Raw genomic sequence first — 18,329 nt, 5'->3', positions numbered from 1 at the left:
TTAATGATGGTCAAATTTTGAGCATCTTCTTGGCCACTGCTCACCAATGTATCTCTTGACCTCTTCCTCTCTCTCTCTTTCTGCTGCACCACCAGTAAAAACTAAACATTTTCAGAAGTAAATGACTCCACTGACTTAATATTTTCAGCATTATAATATAAAATCTAAAAAACCACTATAAAAACTTTCCAATAAACATTGATCAAATCCTACCACTTAGAATACAGGAAAGTACGTGTTCTGTTAAGTAATTTGTAGAATGAAAGCAACAGTAGGTAGTTTGGAGCAGGGATTAAACACAGTGAACAGGATGTGAAAATGAAAATCGAAACTGTTTTTTCACAAAATGTGTTGAGAACGGGGGCCAAAAACACTTTCAATTCAAAATAGTTTGGGCTTTTTTCTGGTTAAACTTTTATTAAATTAATGCAACAATAACAGTGTTATTTCAACATGCCTAATGCACACACAGTGCACTCTATCAGAAGAACGTTATGACCCATTACGATAATTCATTTCAGCAGGTTTACTGAGGCAATGACGAAACAATCTTTTCTACTCAGAACAAACCAAAATGAGAAATATTCTTTCTGAACCCTGATTATATTATTTAAACCATAGCTACATATTCAGTTTTGACTCAGTTTTTAAAAATGTTTCAGTTTTATTCTATGTACCATTTCTAAATCTTAAAATTTAGAGTTATTTATACCCCTTTAAGACATCTTAAACCTATTTTGGCTGAAGATACAGGTACTAAAGTACAGAAAACTCAGTACTGAAGTACCACATTCTTGTTTCAATCATTTAAATCTAGCAACACTGATAAATAAGACTAAAGCTTATCACAACTAATACAATCTATTTCACTCTGTATATGAAATCTGTTGAAACTGTGTCGTATTCCCATCCAGAATCCTCCAGATCATCATTCAGATCAAAGGCCGGGTAAAACCCCTGTGTCAGCACGCTGGAGCTGTGATGGGACAGATCCGCCATCAGATATTAATAAGGGGGCAGCAGACATTGGAAATGAGAGCAGCCGTATCAGTCTGGAGATGAGCTAGAGGACGGGGAGAAATCTGACCACTGTGCTTATCAAAGAGTCATTTAGAGATGGATGATAGCAGTAAGGCAAACACATGACCAGCCACACACCAGAGCAGACAGGTGAGTGCACACAGATTCACTACAACTGAGCCAAGACTAAATGTAAGCGACACAAGATTCAATGAGAAATACATTTAAAATAAACTTTCTGTAAATATATATATATATATATATATATATATATATCACTGGCAAATAGCATGTTGGAACACTATCCACTGAGAAGAAAACACTCTGTGTAGAAGACAGCAACATCCAGCATAATGCTGGTTAGCTGCATTTGCTATTATCTTATTCTGCTGGCTCATTAGCTTAACCATTACTTATCCAACCCAAAAAGCATTACTTTTCTTTGACTGTTTTTGGATAATAATGTAATAAAACATGTTTTCAAGTCTATTTCGCTGCTATATTTTGTATTGTGTTGTTTTTTCTATCCCTGTGGTTAACTAGATATCCATTTATGAACTCTTACAATCAAATATTCAAAGTTAGTTGCAATGCACATGGCTTTGAGCTAACATTTGCAAGATGGCTAATCTGTCATCGTTTCTTACCTAAGATGAAAGGTGAAAGAAGAACAGAAATCATCTAGAAAGTTCTGTGACCTTGACATTGCACTGCTAACCCATCTGCTCACGAATTTTAGCAGTGCCCTGCTTCTCCCAGACGGTCTCCCTTTCTCCTGTTTCTCTCAGCCTGTCTCTTTCTCTCTCTTTCCTCTATGAAGGTGTGGCTCAGAATAAGTGGTAGTCTAGAATCCGCCTCTCCTTGTCCATGGAACATAATTCATAAAGATTTGAAAGGTGGAAACTGGTCCCATATCAGAACACTTCTAGTGAAAAGGTTAATAAACATGTCCTCCATATCTTCACACTGTGTTCCACTATCGCTCCAGAGCCATTTAACCAAGCAAACAGCAATGAATGTTTTCAGTTAAACAATGACTATGTGATGCTGGTGCGCTGCCTCCAACTTACATTCATCCAATTATTAACAGCCCCTGTTGACTTTGAGATTCTTGCAGATTTTTCTTTTGAATATTGTTTTTGGCTTGATATCAAGATGGAAAGGCTGGAAACTCCAGCTCCCAAAAGGACGCTGCCCTCTGAAACCTTGACATGCACAAAAGACGGGCACGCAGACAGACCTGCCCTGCCGAGAACGATAAGGTCACCCGTGGGATTGCCGAGATTATCTCTGTCAAGCACTTGGACACAGTGCAGTCGAATGATGCATCATGCAGTCATTTTCAGAGGGAAAAAATCAATTTCTTCACCAGGTCGCTATTTGCTTTTCAAAGTGCCCTTGTAGTCTTTGGCTTCGAGCATTTATCAATTTAAATGTTGTGAATTGATAATGTTGTTTAGTCGCGTGCCTTGTAAAGACAGTTCAGCTGTGAACACTGGGAAACTGCCATCCCCCCTCCCCTTGCTGCCTGTCTGTCACATCTGGGACACTCAGTGTCTGTTTAAAGGGGAATTCCACTGATTTTACAACATTTCTGCAAAATTCAGTGGTTAAGATGTAAACAATTCATTCAGTGTGGTTTGCTGTGAAATACTTTGTTCTAGAGAAACTTACAAGGTCAGAAATGTTTACAGTGGTGGTAAAAGGAACCAGATGTCTGAAGGGTTTAATCCCTCTAAAAGCACAGAAAGTTATTACACGAGGTGTTGTATTTCTGTCTCATAGTTAAGAGGTACATACAGGGCACAGTAAGAAAAAAATAGTAAAGACAATTATTTTTCCAGAGTTACCACTATTTTACCTTCTTCATTATATATAAAAACATAGAAGACATTTGTAGGTTTACTTGTGCTTTGGACAGTAAATTAAATGACTATATTTGCAGTGTAGACATTGCATCCCCTGGCTCCCATCATCACAAAGAAATCTGAGTCAGTACGTTTCTCTACATTGCAGCATTTTACATCAAATCACTCTGAAATTAAATCGCAACCACTAAATTACGGAGACATTAAAATAAACAGATGGAATTCTCCTTTAATGCTGCAAAAATGTGCAAACATTTATAAATATTTTGTATGTTCTATCAATGACTGCTACCACAGAATTAAAACAATTCTTAGGCTATAAATCACAAGTTAATTTTTGCCCTTTTTGCTCCCTTCAGCTTAGTCAAGTTATTTATTTATTCATTTATTTATTTAATCCTCAAGGTGGAAGTCAGTAACAGGTGCATTCATTAACTGCCATCAGCGTTTAGTACAACCTGGATTGGATGCATTTCAGGCACCTTTTACCTGTAAAGACTGCATGATATGATTTTTTTAATGACAATATTTCGTGCCGATCTAGAAACAATTCCACCCCCTATAAAATCCTAAGATTTACTATTACAGGAGCTCAAAATAGCACTAAACTGGACTCCTGTCTAGTTCAGGTAAAATGAGGGTCTAGGCTGGGTGGGGTGACAGAAGAGATCGGAGGTGGCTCAATTAAACATGACCTCCCTGTGCCCTGCCTCTCTTCACACTGCTACAAACCCAGATGCAAATACTGACCCTCAGCCGACACAACATCATAAATAAAAGAGTACTTATTATACATTTAGTACTATTTTGCTATTCTGCCTCAATGGGCTATTAGAATAGCAAGTAGAATAGCCCTCCAGTACTTAGAAAGGGCCTGCCTAGAAAAAATGCATCAAATAAATGGATAGCTGCAGCAACTCAATACTCAGAATATGTACAAATGTCTTGATTAAAAAAATGACCAAATAAAGGTTAACAAAGTATGTCTACATATTTGAATGTAACTGTTTTTGAACAAAATATATTCTCTTTAAAAAACTGCTGCCATACATTTGCCATGTATTCATACAAAAATAATAAAATTGTTCTTCATGCAAAATAGCACAATTAATAAATAAGCAAACAAACAACAACAACAAAAAAACCCCCACAAAAGATTCAATTATTTGATTAGGCTGAATGGAGCGTTCAAAAAATGGTTCCCTGTCAGACAGGTAGAAGAAGAGGCTAAAGCAGAGGCAGAGCAGGGTGTAAATGAGTGAAGGAATGAGGGATGGGATAAAGCGAGGGAGCAGGGCTGATCTCCTCACAAAGATGTGATCAGACATTCAGGCGGACGGTTATGCTAATACATTCAATATTCCTGTGCTCTCTGTGGCGGGGCTGGAACGTGGGGGGCGGGGAGAGGAGGGGATGGGCGGGAGTGGGGAGGGGGTGGCTGAGGAGGGACCAGGAGCGAGCCCTCTCAGACGGCTCTCAGGTGGCAGTGCACATGCTGCTCTGTCCCACACAGCCCAGCAGGTGTCTACATTTCCTTCCAGGCCTCCTTCTGTCTGAGCACACTGCAGGGATTTCAGTGTTGCTGGTTAGGGTACACTTTTCTGTGAGGCAGTGCATAATTAGGTTTTTGTTTTGGTCAGAGACTTTTAACTAAGAACGAACATAGCAAAGTTTGCATAGTATATCAGGAACTGATGTATTATTATAAATGGGAAACTTTTGTTATTATTATTGGTCTAATAAGGGCTGATAATTATAGCGATACAGAACATACACTCACTGGCCACTTTATTGTTCAATGGCTTGTTAACACAAATAGCTAATCAGCAAATCACATGGTCGCAACTCAATGCATTTAGGCATGTAGAGGTGGTCAAGACAACTTGCTGAAGTGCAGACCGAGCATCAGAACGGGGAAGAAAGGTGATTTAAGTGACTTTGAACGCATGGTGCTAGACGGGCTGGTCTGAGTATTTCAGAAAGTGCTGATCTACTGGGATTTTCACGCACAACCATCTCTAGGGTTTACAGAGAATGGTCAGAAAAAGAGAAAATATCCAGTGAGCGGCAGTTGTGTGGATAAAAAAGCCTTGTTGACATGAGAGGTCAGAGGAGAATGGACAGACTGGTTCGAGATGATAGAAAGGCAGCAGTAGCTCAAATATGCAACCAAAATCTCTAAGGAAGGTTTCAAACACCTTGATGAAAGTATGACTTGAAGAATTAAGGCAGGTCTGAAGGCAAAAGGGGGTCCAATCTTATACTAGCACCTAATTGTACCTAATAAAGTGGCCGGTAAGTGCTCACATTGAAGCATGTGTCTAGTAGGCATGTCTGTTCTTTTCAGCTTACTCAAATGTTCAGTAGAGCAGATAATACCACCATCTCACACATGAAAAATCAAAGGTTTCGTTTTACTGGCCAGGCAGAAATGCCACTACTGTATCAATAAGGGTGCTTGGGTAAGACTCCTAACACTACTTTCACTGACCCATGTAAGTAACTCCCGATAAGAACGTCTAAACAACATGGTTGTCGACTGGATTAGTTTGTCAGTCAGATATTTTAAAATATTAGAATTTTAAATACATTCATTTTAAAGAAGTGCAGTAAACATTATTTTTCTAAAGCCATATGAATAACTCAAGTATCAAGCATCCCCAAAGGCTCAATATATTTTAACCCAATGGTTCTGGAGGCATGAGCCGGAGCTGGACGTATAAAAAGAAACATCATCTTTTATTTTTATTTTAACTTATACTTGAGTCCCAATGGCCAGTAATACTGCATTTCCTTCAGGTCGGCGAAATGATGAATGGCTGCATGAATGAAAGCAGGTGTGTGCAATGAGTTCAGTGAGGCAAAGAAAGGCTCTTAACTAGTCATTATTTTAGCAGCCAAACAACTAAACTAGCAGCTTACTGCACCACCCTACCCTGTGTTTATAAATATTATGTTATTACTGGCTTACTAGACATAAATTACTGACTGCATTTGGAGCAATGGCTTATCATAAAAAGACTGCCACCCTGTGTCTATGGGATGACTCTGAATATTCCTATATATTTAAATATCTAATTAAAATCACAAGAGGTAGTTATTTTATTTATGGTCAGCAGTGGCATGTTTTTCTGTGAGTTTGCGTGAGTGACTAGTCTGAAACCTGCTAGAAGCCACAGCAAATGTAGCTTTAAACAACTTTCTACATTCAGATGTACATTTTTTCATTTTCATAGCCCTACTTAACAATGTAAAATATTTACATAAAATAAAGTAATAAATTAACCTTACCATGTTTGATTTAGAGGATGTCAAGAGCATGTAAAATTACAATATTTTGACACACAGACACTCTGCACTAGTACACTCTGGGCATAATGCTTTTTGTTCAACATTTCACTGACTGGACTGCATTACACCTTACTAAACAGGACTAAATACAGTTGTATGCAAATCTTTGAGCAACGCTGGTCAAATAACATGTTTGGTTGCTTTTAAGTAAAAATAAGTCTACATAGAACACACATTTTAATTTACAATAACTGTTTATTTGCTGAATTTAACACACTGACAAAAAATAAATATAAAATGTGGCCTGTGCAAATGTTATGACATATTTTGTATTTTGTTTTTCCAGCAAATAAACAAACTGTGCACTAAAATTTGTGAAAAAACGATACAGCTAAGTTCACTTACTGTAGAGTGAGTTGATTTATTTTCACTTAGAAAACCAATGGCAAAATGAAAAATGGGACGTTCACATTTTTGCATACAATGCTCTCTTTGTACTGAAGCATGCAGTTGGTGTTCTTTAAGTAGTTACAATATGAACAATATAGTCAAAGAAGCTTACTGTTTATGACAATAACAAAATTTATCACATTTATCATAATGATAAAATCTTCTCATGTTGCCCACCTCTAGTCAAGCCTAACTAATAAAAATATTAATTAATGCAAAGATTTAGGGCTTTAATATAACCAACTGATGAATTAAGCAGAGGCATAAGCAACATGTAAAACTATAGCTGGTCTGCTAACAGCTCACGCCACTGACTCCTGCTAATACAGAGCAAACAAGAAAGTGCACACCCAAACCATAGACCAAATATGACTACACCAGCAGGTGTTTGTATTTCCTTCCAGCGCTGCTTCAATGCGCTGAGGGGATGCGGGGCAGCGGCTCAGTGCGGCGGCTCCTTCAGAACAGAGCGGCCTTCTCTTGTAAAGGAGAGGCTCTGCTGATGCAGATAGGAGGGGCTGGCCGGAGGCGTTCCAGACCCGCCACCATCGCCAAACACAAATAACCGAGAGAGACAAATTCCTCCGCCATATGGTAGATTACACATGGCCTTCAGATGTCGCTGAGCATACAGTTACGCTACGCTTCCAGCTACATTCAACGGGTTAAATCGAAATCCTCAGTGGCAGATGAGAACTCAGATGCTCTCTGTATTCCAGATGTATCAATTTCCTTGGATATCCAGTCCATGCAAGTGCATATGCTGTACTGGCAGGGGTGCAGGCTGAAAAATGGCCACCTTCCAAAAGCTAATATTCTTTTGGCCGGAATAATGCGATTATTATTTTCCTAGCCATCAGCCTCGGCACACAATGCCATCTGTTACACAAAGCAAACATACACATCTCAATTACAAAACAGACAGCCGCCCACTCGCAAGCTGTACCTCAGTATCACTGCAGGGACTCCGGTGACCCTGCAACAAGGTCTTACAAAAAATGCTTCATTCAGCCCACGACCCCGCACCATGCTGATCGCCTTACAGACCACGTAAGGAAGGCCCGAGTGGCATGATTATAGTGCTGCCACTCAATTTGTGTCATGGGACGGTTTATTGAATGGCACCAGCGCAATTCTGGTGATTAATCTAGAAAGACGGCAACCCATCCATCACATATTAATTATTGGAAATGAACTAATCACCCAGCTCAGAAGCCAAATATTAGCGAAGAGGCCTGAATAACTAAGACATGCGAGAGTTCTGGCAGCATATGCCTATTTACATGCAGAAGTGAAGTGATCACGGCTATTAGCACAACAAAAATGGTTAAATGGCCATCTGTTGGAGTGAATAATACGGGTAGGAATCGCAGTGTTTCACCTACTGTCAAACGCGCCTCATTATCAGAGGAATCTGGAAGTGGAGTCACAGACAGCGGCGATAAGAGAGCAAGTACACATCCACTGCCTTCAGCTCAACCATGCTCAGTGCATTATCAAATAGCTAAGGGCATCTGCTGAGGTTGTACACCATCACAATAGTGTCCGCAATACAAGAGGAAAAGCTTGCTCGCACTGTAAAAACCTGTTAGGTGCTCCGGTCTGCACACATTAATCTAACACAAGGTGGTCAATGGCCACAGAGGGAAAAGCAATTTCACATCACTCTCTCATTCAGCTTGGGGGTGGTGCACAGAAAAAGGAGGAGAGAAGGCTGTAAAAACGTTCCCCTGGGTGCATAGGCCAGAAAGAATGCCTCTGTAGACAGATCAAAAATTTAGCCCAATCACAGCCTGGGCCATGAGGAATAGAATGTTTATTTCCTTATATTACATGTGTAAAACTGCATTTTTTTATCTTAATCTTTCAATTTCATATTTATTCTTCAACACACAAAAGTTGAGAGTTACTTCTTTTGTGTTTTGTTTCACTGCACTATTCAGATATACAGACATTCATCTGCAAAACAAGGCAGTATGCACAACAACAAAAAAAGTTTTAATCATGTAATGTATCTTTTCACACTATTATACCACTGAATAGCTCCATGCTTTTGTTATCACTGGCGATACCTGTCAAGAGTTAAACACATACAAACATATAGACTTGTAGTTTTTCAGCTTTCACCCTTTAAGGTTCCTACTCAGGTAAACACTGAACTTCAATGTGCACTGCGCTACAAGTTTTTAATCTCAGCACAGAGCTGTGAAGTTCAGCAGTTATAATTGTGGCACTAGCTGGCAGCACTGTCTCTCTGCTGCTGAGGACAGGAGAGGATGCTTTATATCTACTATCAAAGACCTGAGGAAGAGCTCGATTGGGAGATTAGCGCTCCTCCAGTGCCTCTGGAAGCCTCAGTGTCTCCCTGAGAATAAAGCTCGGATCTGAGTGTCTGAACACCCGGATGATTGAGCAGCAGTGCTCAAAGGTCATGCTATCTACTATAGCCCAGTGTAATGGCTGCACTATGATTCAAGTCTTGAATGTCTAATATCGCCCATCATTAGCTCTCTGAATATGAGAGCCAATGCATTGCTGGTTAAAGACTGCATTGCTTTACTTGTTCATGTCATAACACAGTATGTGGAAAAGCCTAGCTTTTGTGTGCATACTGTCAAATATGCTGTTCTAATATGTTCTTGTGCCACTGAATTCATATTAGCGGCCTTTTCCTCTAAGTAACAAAAACATTCACTTTTTGCAACAGTTTTGCCCATGAATTCATTAACATTTTATTAAAGAACAAGAAAATAGAGTAAAAAACACCTCACTTTAGAACCTTGTCAATTTGCAAAAGCTTAAACTAATCTAATTAATGTTGGAAATAATTAACCAAGTAGCACACTTTTTGGTTCTAAGACAGATTAACAAGCTATAAGGTTCCCAGCAATTAAGATGAGGAGACTCGCAGGATCAGCTTAGCCATGTAAGATAATAAACTCTACTCATACTAAAGACTTAACAAGCCCTTTATCAGCAGGCAAACCTCTCGACTGCAGATAAAACCACATAAAAGATAAGTACAACAAATTCCACCAGCTTTAGGGACAAGTAATCAATTATTTGATAAAAATCATCAATCAATTAATGCCAAATTAAATTAGAATTTGCCTTAGTCTGATAATAAATCATACATTCAACCTCCAATCTGGCAGACAGCAGGCCATTTTGCTTTTAGTCATATCCACTTATTCTTTTGATCTTTGGATTAAAAATAAAACCTGATGTTAGTGTTAGCACCTGCATTTGACGCTGCAATATTATACCCAACAGTAAGAACGTTACCAACCTGTACCATCCTGTTACTAAGCTGTACTGACTACTGAGTGCATCACATCATAGATACAGCGCTGAGCCTTTCACTGGGCACTGAGCTTGTCTAATAACTGCTGGCTAACACACTGCTGTTCATCTGATTGAGTCTTGCCAGTTCTAGAGATGGAGCTTGACTAGACAGAGCTGGGTAGGATCTCAAGGTCATTCGCCCACTCTCTGACCTCTGCAATCACTCGCATTATTGATAGGCCCCAGCTCTGGCCAATGAGAGCGGTGAGTAAGAAGCATCCTCATGAGAATCTGTGTGCTAAATTATGCAACACTGAACACTGCAAATTAAAGCTGGGCCAACAGGTTTAAATTAGTGCTAATTTGTCAGAATTGTGTAGTGTGGTTGTGGAAGGAGACGAAATTTGATGTGCACTCACCTGTGAAAGCCCCAGGTATATGGACACGGTCTCTGAGATGTACAAAAACCTCCCCTCCTTGTTTAGTGCAAATACGAATCCATCCAGGGACTGTGAAGGAAGAGAGAGAGAGAGATAGAGAGAGAGAGAGAGAGAGAGAGAGAGAAAGAGAGAGAGTGAGAGAGAGAAGACGAAGAAGCAAGTGAGACGATATACACACTAACAGCTCGTTTTTCAAAACCAGAGGGAGAAGTGAGCCTCACAGCTTCGCCCTAAAACAGTTACAACCGCAATCACACCCCGTGCAGAAAGGCCTCGGAGTGGTCGTTAAAGCAAACAATTACAACATAAATCAGCAGCTCTGTATCACAGATGCAACTACTGAAGGAATCATGGAGAACACATAAAAACACGTCATGGCAAAGAGACACGTTCATATCAATAATGGCTCCAAAACACGAGACATGGGCTCTTTTAATGCTTACCAGATTACATGCATATAATTAGGGACTTTTGCAGTACGGAAAGCCTTGTAGTATGGAGATCACTGCTGGAGATTCAGAGACAGGGCCTCCAACAGGCAACAATTAAGGCACTGAGGTCAGCTGGGTTAATTACATATTGTCCCCTACTGATTCAGATAATCTGTAGGGCCTGCTAAGCACAGGAGAGAAGGGTAAGTAACAAATGAGAAAAGGCTTTCTCGTAGGAAAAAAACAGGAGTAAAAAAACAAGAACTGTGCTCAATGTCTCACCCGATCTGATCACCTTTTTATGAAAATGAGGTTTACACAGACTGGGTAGAGTAGCACCCCCCACCCCCCCCCCACCCCCCTCTCGTTTATTTCCAGCTCTAAAAAGAGCAGTGGCAGCTGGCGAGAGGAGTGCGCGGTCTCTACCCGCCGATAAAACAGCACAGCCCCGGGCTATTTACAGCACGCTGATATGCAGCTGACAACAGCAGCTCCCTCAGCGGGCCGCCCGAGCCCACCAGCCTCCCCAAACACACGCGTGCTAGCGCCGACACTTAGCCTACACTTTACATTACACTGCCTTCACGCCACCACTGACGCTTCCTATGACATTTCACAACACACGGCTCAGGATTTAGCACATTTGAATCCACTTTACATTAACTGTGCTAATGCTAGAACCGCCACTTTGTCACAGTCTGCATCACGTTATGCTAATAGCATCACTGTGATTACATTAGCCCTAATCTCAGCCATGCTTATGCCAGCACTGATGCGCAAGTCTAAACATTACACCGCACTAAGCTTAAGGCAGCCGGCAGTCTAGCATTTAAGAATATTAGCACACCATCTAGGCTGTGTAACGAATGGATAGTATGTCAACAAATAGGTACATGATTTACAAAAGATAGAAGGATATATAAGATGATATCTGACATTTATGGGTATAGGTTAAAATAAGTTATAAAAAGAACATTCCCAAACAGCATTATTTTAGCAGAAAATAACTACAGCCTACATTGGCTTTTGCTTATAAATGGAATTACTTTAAAACTTAAGTTAGTGAAATATGTACGATATATATTTATATAATGTATCTGTTATACGTCATTGCTGTTATATTATTTTGTGACTGAGAACTTCAGGAGCCAATACTTTGGGGGTACATGATGGATGGACCAGGTGATGGTAAAAATGGCTTGTACTGTAATATATTGCAATTTCTATAATAATGTACATTACAGTTGCATAGTACAGCCCCATTTCCCCATATAGAACATTTTATAGAGCTTTGTTCATCTCTACAATGCGCAAATGCACACAAGTACACTCACTTATTTCTCTGAGGTACCCTGTATTATTTTCAAGCCCAGTTCCACATCAGTTTTGAAATGCTCATCATTCTCGCCTAGTGTATAGTGCTCTCCACTGGGAGACCACCCTTACCCCTCCTCAGTGAAGGATTATTCTTCAGCCTCTTGACCGGGGGAAGTCTACTCAGGCACTAACACTGTCGCCTGCGTCTCTGCAGACCAAACCCCGTCTGTCAGAGAGGACCCCCAGCAGTCACCTCCAGCCAGGCTGCAATCATCTCCAGGCCGTTTGTCTCTCAGAGGCGGCGCGGCTGAGGGGCAGCAGAGCCGGGTCTCTAGAGGAGCCTCCGCCAGACTCAGCCTCAGCAGCATTCCCTCCATGATAAACGGCCTCTGTTTACAGGCTAACCACTGGGTAAAGTGCCCTATAAATCACCAGGCAGACAAACTTCTGGGGGAGAAATGTGTTACATTAGGATGGGCTTTTTATGTCATTTGTTTAAAACAGTCATGCCTTGTGAGCCGTCTCTCTCTCACGCTTCCCAAAGGAGCTGCAAGGGAAGAAGAGAATCCTGCAGTTTTAAGAAGTGGTCTGGCCAGCTCAACGATAGCCAGAGACTTGCTCTGAGGTTGTGTGTTTGACCTTTGGCAGTAGACAGCATGGCTGCGAGCTCAGAGAGGCTAGATTAAGCTAGGACAGATGAGCCCGTTCTCGTGCTCTTCACAGATGGAGAACTTTAGGAGAGGAAATTTTCAACTAGGAACACATGCCGTGTCTTTGGACCTACACAGATGAATCGCTCTAGTCAGGTAATGGGAGTTTCCATGCATTTCACAGACTTGAACACAAAGTTGACAGCTATTGTTTTCATAAAGCTACACTATTCAAATGCAATTCTACAACGGATGATTATGTAATAAATGAAAGACTTTATAATCTCTGTACAACATTAAATCTTGTAACTTTTGCATGTTTATTTCAAAGTCAGGAAATAACTATGTAGCAAATCATACAAAGCATAATAGCTGAGAGGTTGTGAGCTCAATTCCTGGTGATGCCACAGCCATCTGCATCTTTGCAGTGGTTGTAATAGGAACTAGGCGTCATGATGTCAAATGACAAATGCAAATATAGCCATTACTTATTAACAAAAGCATCTAGTCTGCCAACATATGTCTTCTGACTTTTAATCTTTGTAAAATAGTAGTAAATTCATCAAAAAACCTTGGGGATTACTTTGCCTCCAAATGGCTGGCATGTACCTTTCCAACAGGAATGGGTTTTAAAAAGGCCTAAACCTTCTCAAGGCTATGGCAAAACAATGCCTCAGAGGGCAGGCAACACATTCATAACCATTATATGTGATAACTTGGCTCTTTTCACCACTACTGTGAACAATTTAGACTTTAGAAGTTTTTCTAGAACAGTGCATTTCACATCAAACCACCATGATGCTGTTCAAGTCTGAGTGATGTAACCTTTCAGAAATTTTGAAAAATTCCCTTGAACACACCCAGCTTGCCAGTATCGTACGATGTGGGAGATCTAGCTAGGGAGTCAAACTGACCATGAATAAAAAATAAATAACAAAACTGGGTATTTTTTCTTTTTGTTTATTTACAAACTCTAATATGATACTGATTACAAATTTTGAATCTGCAGAATCTGAGAGATTTTTGTTCTGCCTATTTTGGCTACTAGAGAGAAATAAGTGCTATAAAATTACAAAATGATCCACATCTGTTACTGACACCATTAAACTCCTTTATTCTAAGCTAAAGAAATACAGAATAGAGATGCAAAAGTTGATCAATATTTTTCATCATTTTGGTTTAAAATGACTTGCGCTTGAGATGTAAAATGAATAACAAGTATGAACACCGCCATCTTGAGCAATAGGGCTAAACAGGCTTGCGGCGCTAGAAGAGCAAACAGCGCCTCTGTCCAAATGGCCCATGTTTTTCCTAACAGAGGACAAATATGTTGGGGCTGAAGGACACGCGCTGACAAACATCAATCTGCTCCCTGCACTCTGTCCAGAGCCACCACACTGCCATATTAACACACACAGCGCTGGCCAGCAGAGAGCGGCCTCATTGACTATTAACATATCATTAACTATTAGGTCAGACAAAATGGAGAGCCAGAGAGGCAGAGAGGGAGCAGGGCAGCTGGCGATGGGGGCATGCCACATGTTCAAATTCCGCTAAGACCCCCATCCCTCCATCCACTCCAGCCACTCCAAACCCTCTCCTTTAAAGAACAATCACTGCAATCAGCACTTCCAGCAGGGCTGCCAAAATCAGCCAGTGTGGACTGTACGTGTTCTTATGTGCATGTCTGCGAGAGGAAGAGGGCGCACAGAGATGGAGAAGACTCCTACTGTCAGAGACGGATCTCATTATTAGCCCATCTCCCTGCCTTCCCCACGCACAAACACGCACAGCGGAAAGAGCACAAGATTTAGAGAGTCTTTTAATTCAATGAACAAATCAAAGCGAGCAGCCGGCCCATTACCGCTCTGATCTTTTCTCTCACAGACGGCCGAAATTGACAGCGTTCCACTCAGATTCATCATTTTCGCAAATGGTGTGAGGACAAGAAACGCTGTGTCTGTGTAAGTATGAGAGAGGGACATATGGACATAGAGAAAATTCAAGTGTATTTGTTTTAGAAGGGAGAAAGAGAGAGCAAGTGAGAGAGAGAGAGAGAGAGAGAGAGAGGGAGGGAGAGAAAGAGTGAGAATGATGAGGAGCGTTAAAAGAGATCTTATCAGAACTCCTCTATTGCCATGGGAGCTATGAAAAATATATTTTTCACTGAAGTCAATTTTGAGGCTGACAAGCCATGTAGAAATGTGCAAATATGGATGCAGAGTATTGATTTATTTATTGAAGGCACTAGCTCGGGGGATGCTCAAATCACTCATCTCACCCCATGCCGAGACCTCCTTCAAATAACAGCATCGTTATAACGCTTATTTCATACAGGGCTTAGCACTGGAGTTAGGATCTCAGCACCTGCTCAACATGACATATTTATTGGCTTACTTTATAGGCAGAGTGACCCACTGCAGGCATCTATTTTAAAAAAAGGCCCATGTTCTTAACATCGCAGTCTCTTATTCCTAGACAGAGGATTTCCCCTTCACACTTCAGTGTGACATTTTCATTTACTGCAGAATTACTGCCAATTTACACACATTACAGAAACAAAATTATAGAAAGAAATCAACCTGTATGTGCTTACATAACCAAACAATGATGACGCATCTGTTCAGTGTAAAAATGAAAAGTAAGGTGAACTAGAAATTTTAACCAACCTTCTGCATTTTTAATTGTCCCACGCTGGTGACACTGTGTGATATGGAGAGTCAAAGTCAGTGGGAGAGGGGCGTTAGGCTGAGGGGGCATTAGCTATACATTTTTTGACCCAGCCTAAGATGCAGTACAAAAAGTGAAGGTTTTTTTTTTGTTTTTAAAGAAGAACTTTCGAATAGATAAAGAGTTTTTATTCTTTTTAAAGCTATGCAGAGGACTGACAAAATACCAAATTGACCTGACTTTTATTTTTTTTCAGTGGATTAGTCATGCATTATAGTAAAACACTGAAGAATTAAATTATTCACAACAAGCTGATCTATTTAGTTATCAACAAATTCCCCCAAAATGAACAGCAATGAATGTGTGCAGCATGTCTGATTAGTGCTTATAAAAAGAGCATTGTTCTTAGACATGGCCCACTGGCGAAGGAGACTGCTTGGACGGCTGATATTTGAAATCTAAATTAGCGTACAGCACCGAGGGAAAATATGATCCTCACTCGTGGCGAGCAGAAACTGAACATGGGCTTTTCTCTGTCCAAATTGCCACGCTTTGGAAAAGTTCCTTCGGGTGACGAGGCAACAATATTGTTTCTACCTCCCTGCGTGTCTGGATTTAATTAAGTGATAACAGTCACCTTCGGGTGATGGCACAAGACAATAATATCAGAGTTAAGAGAAAGTGCTGAGGAGACTGGGCTCTCTCTGTTATCGCTTGACTGAGAGGGAGTGGGGGGGGGGGGGGAGAGAGAGAGAGAGAGCGAGAGAGAGCGAGAGAGAGAGAGAGAGAGAGAGAGAGAGAGAGAGAGAGAGAGAGAGAGAGAGAGAGAGAGAGAGAGGGAGAGAGATTTTCTTCAGTGTTTCACCCATTAAATACTCACTCCTTCTTGGCTTTAGCCAGGTTAGGCTCAGGAAATATTTCCTAAGTCTAATCGGCGGGGTTGGAGGAGGATTTAGCTCAACCCTAAGAGGATTAATTCTAATTTGAATGCTTATGTGTTTAAACACAGGCTTAATAAAGTAATATGACGTCTGTACAAACAAATGAAAGGCCTGGCTGACTTGGGAGGGGACTGCCTGCTAGGAACGGACACTAAACCTACACTGAGGTTAAATACACACGTACGTGTTCAAACATGTGCATGCACATATACATGCTTTGGTTTTTATACAATGTTAGGATGTGGGGTCATACATAGGTCCCATATGTATGAAGTATATGTAAATTATCAATCTATAATAATAATGTCTTAAATGTATTACATATGTAACTATTTGAAGTTATTATTTATATATATACCATTCCATGTAAAAGGCAGAGACTTCATTTAACTGAATTCCAGTCACAACAGCCAGTTAGTAAGTACTTATTTTTCAGGAGATATTTCTGAAGAGATTAGATATAAAATTATCCCCTTGCATAAGGAAGGGGAAAATAGTTCACTTAAAAAAGGAGTTTCCAAAACTGAGGAATTCAAAAACGTAAAAGATACAGAGAAATTTGCATTCCAAACAATCATATAAAACCTGGTAGACTGCCAAAGCTGTCCCCTTCAGATAAACAATGCTCTACGCTCCACTCTTGCTTCAGGTCTGAAAAAATTCCACGTGTTCCTGCCCATCCTTCCACTATGAAAAGACAGCTCAATGCTATGAGCCTGAAAGGATGTGCAGCTGTCAAGAAGACATTACTGAAAAAGGAAATAGATAATATTTACAAATCAGGCAAAATTCATGCTGGTGTTTTATTAACAGTGGACTGACCACCACTGAGAGAGAGTCCAGACCTCACTGACCACCCACTGACCACACCCAGACCTCAACATTATTAAATGTGCTTGCGATTGCTTGGATTATCAGAAGCTGAAAACTTCTAAAACCTGAAGATTTCTTTGGAAAACTGAAAGCAAGCCTTCTAAAAAGAATGAAAGTAGTAATAATGTCAAAGGGTGGACACAAAATATTGACATTTTTATATTAAAATTGAGTTTTTGTGTAGTTTTCTGTTAAATATGTTTTCTGCCTTTTTCCTAATGCTGAAAAATGAAATAACATGTACTTAATAGTTGCCTTGACTGGACAATAAATTAAGCGTGGTCTCTAACTTTTGCACAGTACTGTACATCATAGCTTACACTGTGTGATCATTTCATACAAAATCTAACCCTAACCTCAGTAACAAACCTCAGCTGGTCCTAACATTGAGAGCTAGCGCTGCTTTTATCCAGCCTTCTTATGAAGTCAGAATGCTTCTGTCCTTCTGTTTAAAAACAAATGCTCACACACATGCAGCACATGGAGTGAGGCTGGGTGTGCCACGTGGCCTGCGTAGGCTCCTTAACCTTGGGCTAAAACTTCAGCATCCGGCAGGAAATGGAAGAAATAAGGCAGATGAATATGAACAAGGACTTTCCACGCGACAGAGGACTGACCTCAAAATCTGTAAAGAAGCCACAAAGCAAAGCCATTAAGATGATTAAGAATAGCACAGTATCAGAGAATCCATAAAAACGTCCCCCTCAAGCTCACAAAAAATGTTAAGCTGACCCCGGCCTGCATGATGGCATAAAAGTCATTTCCAAGACCTTGACTAGCCATCATAGGCAACTACGAGTGACTTATTGAAAGCGTTGGATAGTAGCTCAAAACGGCTGGTATGAATGCAGACGTAAAGAGCACTGAGGGTCAGTCTCCTCGGATGCACTGGAGCAACGGCTCTACAGGACCCGACAGAGACCCATCATCAAAGGGGCTCTATTACAGCAGCAGGCCAACATGATAATTACACTATAATCAGCTCGTCAGTGAGGGCCTGTGGAGTGGCCTAGGGCTCGGGAAGGTACACTCAGGGTATATGACTCACACTGAGGTCAACATAACCAGACTGTGGTCTTCTCTTCAACACACT

General features: G+C 40.6%; 1 protein-coding gene across 4 annotated transcripts in view; it reads right to left on the bottom strand.

Moving 5' to 3' along the window:
* LOC108428651 (neuronal PAS domain-containing protein 3) overlaps positions 1 to 18,329 on the bottom strand; it is a 282,989-nt gene that overhangs the window by 90,692 nt on the left and 173,968 nt on the right. For all 4 annotated transcript variants that reach the window (XM_017699797.2, XM_017699798.2, XM_037542027.1 and 1 more), the window contains one exon: positions 10,334 to 10,423. In XM_017699797.2, coding sequence (XP_017555286.1) covers positions 10,334 to 10,423 — 90 coding nt within the window. The remainder of the gene's footprint in view (positions 1 to 10,333; positions 10,424 to 18,329) is intronic.

This window comes from Pygocentrus nattereri, chromosome 10 (genome assembly GCF_015220715.1).
Source record: "Pygocentrus nattereri isolate fPygNat1 chromosome 10, fPygNat1.pri, whole genome shotgun sequence".
Classification (NCBI taxonomy): Eukaryota; Metazoa; Chordata; class Actinopteri; order Characiformes; family Serrasalmidae; genus Pygocentrus; species Pygocentrus nattereri.
Note: the sequence above shows the minus strand (reverse complement) of the source record. Positions and strands in the feature narration are given on the sequence as shown.